Source organism: Tachysurus fulvidraco, chromosome 8 (assembly GCF_022655615.1).
Source record: "Tachysurus fulvidraco isolate hzauxx_2018 chromosome 8, HZAU_PFXX_2.0, whole genome shotgun sequence".
NCBI classification, from domain to species: Eukaryota; Metazoa; Chordata; class Actinopteri; order Siluriformes; family Bagridae; genus Tachysurus; species Tachysurus fulvidraco.
This window is the reverse complement of record NC_062525.1, coordinates 3244441-3247999: the sequence shown is the minus strand read 5'-3', so window position 1 is coordinate 3247999 and position 3559 is coordinate 3244441. Positions and strand designations below refer to the sequence as shown.

General features: G+C 40.2%; 1 protein-coding gene across 1 annotated transcript in view; it reads left to right on the top strand.

Moving 5' to 3' along the window:
* Nucleotides 1-2013, top strand: part of capgb (capping protein (actin filament), gelsolin-like b) — a 17465-nt gene extending 15452 nt beyond the window's left edge. Inside the window, exons 9-10 of the mRNA XM_027165324.2 lie at nucleotides 1222-1313; nucleotides 1906-2013. Of these exons, the coding sequence (XP_027021125.1) occupies nucleotides 1222-1313; nucleotides 1906-1971 (158 nt within the window). The 3' untranslated portion in view covers nucleotides 1972-2013. The remainder of the gene's footprint in view (nucleotides 1-1221; nucleotides 1314-1905) is intronic.
* Nucleotides 2014-3559: the final 1546 nt, after the last annotated feature.

The following is a 3559-nucleotide window of genomic DNA, read 5'->3' as shown; positions in this document are numbered from 1 at the left end:
CACACTATACAACACACACCACTACACAACACACCACTACACAACACACTACACAACACACATTACTACACAACACACTACACAACACATAACACCACTACACAACACACTACACAACACACATTACTACACAACACACATTACTACACAACACACTACACAACACATAACACCACTACAAACACACTACACAACACACTACACAACACAACTACACTACACAACACACACCACACTACACACCACACTACACAGCACACAACACACTAGACAACACACTGCACAACACACTACACACCACACCACACCACACTACACAGCACACAACACACTACACAGCACACCACACCACACTACACAGCACACAACACACTACACAACACACACCACTACACTACACAACACACACCACACTACACAGCACACAACACACTAGACAACACACTACACAACACACTACACAACACACTACACACCACACTACACACCACACCACACTACACAGCACACCCACACCACACACACCACACTACACACCACCACACCACTACACCCACACACACCACACACACCACACTACACTACACACACCCACACACTACACACACCACACCCACCAACACTACACACACACTACACCACCACACCACACTACCACCACTACACACCACCCCACACTACACACACACACCACCTACACACACCCCACCACCACACACCAACACCACTACACAACTCCACTACACACACACCACTACACCACACAACTCCACTACACAGTACACACTACACAACTCCACTACACTACACAACTCCACTACACAACTCCACTACACAACTCCACTACACTACACAACTCCACTACACAACTCCACTACACTACACAACACACTACAGTACACAACACACAACTCCACTACACAGTACACACTACACAACTCCACTACACTACACAACTCCACTACACAACTCCACTACACTACACAACACACTAGACAACCATCAGCACAACACTGTAATCTATCTATCTAACAACAGCATTTACCATTAATATGATAATAAATTGTAGTTGATATAAATTTATCATCTTATACTTTAATCCTATTTACACTGTAATATCAACACTTTTTTTCTTCTCCAAGACGATGTTTGTGTCCTTCTAAATGATGATGATGATGAGTGTTTAAGAATATCGCTCATGTTGATGTTTCCTCTCCACAGGCAGCGGTGCTAATGCTGAAGAGAAAAAAGCGGCTCTGAAGGTCGCAGATGATTTCATACAGAAGATGAACTACCCCAGGATGAAGACGCAGGTTTGTCTTCAACTCTTCTTGTGTAATTGTTTGGGGAGTAAAACAGGCTGTGGAGGAAATCACTGACAGTCAGTATAATGATTCAGTATAATGAACTGAACATGATTCAATATAATGAACTGAACACGATTCAGTATAATGAACTGAACATGATTCAATATAATGAACTGAACATGATTCAATATAACGAACTGAACATGATTCAATATAAAGAACTGAACATGATTCAGTATAATGAACTGAACATGATTCAATATAATGAACTGAACATGATTCAATATAACGAACTGAACATGATTCAATATAACGAACTGAACATGATTCAGTATAATGAACTGAACATGATTCAATATAATGAACTGAACATGATTCAATATAATGAACCGAACATGATTCAGTATAATGAACCGAACATGATTCAGTATAATGAACTGAACAAACTGCATACATTTTCCTGTTGAATTTCCCTTCATACTGTACTTTCTGTACAAACCCTGTGGAAGATACGGAGGAAATAAAACACTCCACGTTCTGCTGTTACGGGGAAACAAAACACCTAATTAGACCTTTGTGTACCTTTCACTTCCCACAGGTGGAGATCATACCGCAGGGCCGAGAAACCGTCATCTTCAAGCAGTTCTTTCAAAGCTGGAATTAAAAGCGTTCAGAAAGATTCGGTTTAGCTGATGGTACTGAAAAGCAAAATAAATAATAAAGAATGTCACCGTGACTCAAACACAGTATTTTATTACTTAAATAATTAATTCTCACAGAGTTAGAAAGACAGAGTTAGTAGAAATCTCTCTCTTTCTCTCTCGTTCTCTATTCTATTATATCTGAATATTATATGAATAAATTTATAATAACGGATTTATATTTTTTAAAAACTTACCGATAAACAACAAATCAAACTGCCAGCAATCAGTCCGGTGTTATTTACCAGCGTTCGGGCCAAGATGATGTTTAACACAGATTCTAGACTTATTATGGACTTTTTTTTTTTTTACGTTTTGTTTGTTAATAATCTGTAAACTGTGCTAAATTGGCAGCAAAGCAATAAAAGTCACAGTGGAGCAAAACTTTGTGGTCGTCATTATTGTTTTTGTGATTAGTTATTTATGCGGGACGATAATCTAATCTTACGAATCGGGCGTCGGAGTTTAAGACGTTTATGTAAACGGTTATGTGTGAGATAGTGTTGCTGAGGGACGGAGAGAAAACAGGCGGTGGTGTAAATCGTTTATGACGAGATTACAAGCTGATCCTAACGCTGGAGGTTCAGAGGTAAAAGTGATTCATCCCCAGGTCATGATCTTGCTATATCGTTATATCTGATCTCCCCTTCAGCCACAGCACGCAACCTTGGGGTAACCGTGGACCTGTCCTTTTCCTCTCATGTTGCTAATGTGACTCGCTCATGTCCACACAGACTGCTCAGGTACTTGTTCAGTCTCTTGTTATTTCAAGACTGGACTACTGCAACACACTACTGGCAGGTCTACATATGAACGCAATCCGTCCTCTGCAAATGATCCAAAATGCAGCTGCACGGCTTGTTTTCAACCTGCCAAAGTTCTCTACACCACCCCGTCGCTGCAAACCCTCCACTGGCTTCCTGTAGCTGCACGCATCAGATTCAAAACACTGATGCTGGCCTACAAAACGGACCAGCTCCTTCTTACCTCAAAGCTCTCATCACTCCTCACACTGCACCTCACACCCTCAGATCTACAGCACTGCTCGACTGGTTCCATCATCTCTCAGGGTAAGAGGTAAGTATACTACAAGACTCTTCTCTGTTCTGGCACCAAGGCGTTGGAATGAACTTCCCCATGGGTCCGGACAGCTGAGTCACTGGCTATTTTCAAGCGGCGGTTGAAGACCTACTTATTCAGGAAACACTTCAACTAGCACTACATTCCTATCTTTTGCATTTATATATATATAAAAAAAACAACCTTTAAAACATTGTTCAAGTTACAATGAAAAAGTGACAAACTCATGGTATGTAACCTAGTGAACCAGCATTAATGTATCCAATGATAGACATTTAAGCGCTCATGTACGTCGCTCTGGATAAGAGAGTAAATGTAAATCGGAGATTATATCGTATATATAAGGACTGGATGCGTATCGACACGACATAACGACTGTGTTCATTAATCATTCATTTTTAATCATATCATATGTGAAAAAATCAAATCATATGTGAAAATAATTCATGAAAAAATGTAAACGTGTAAAAA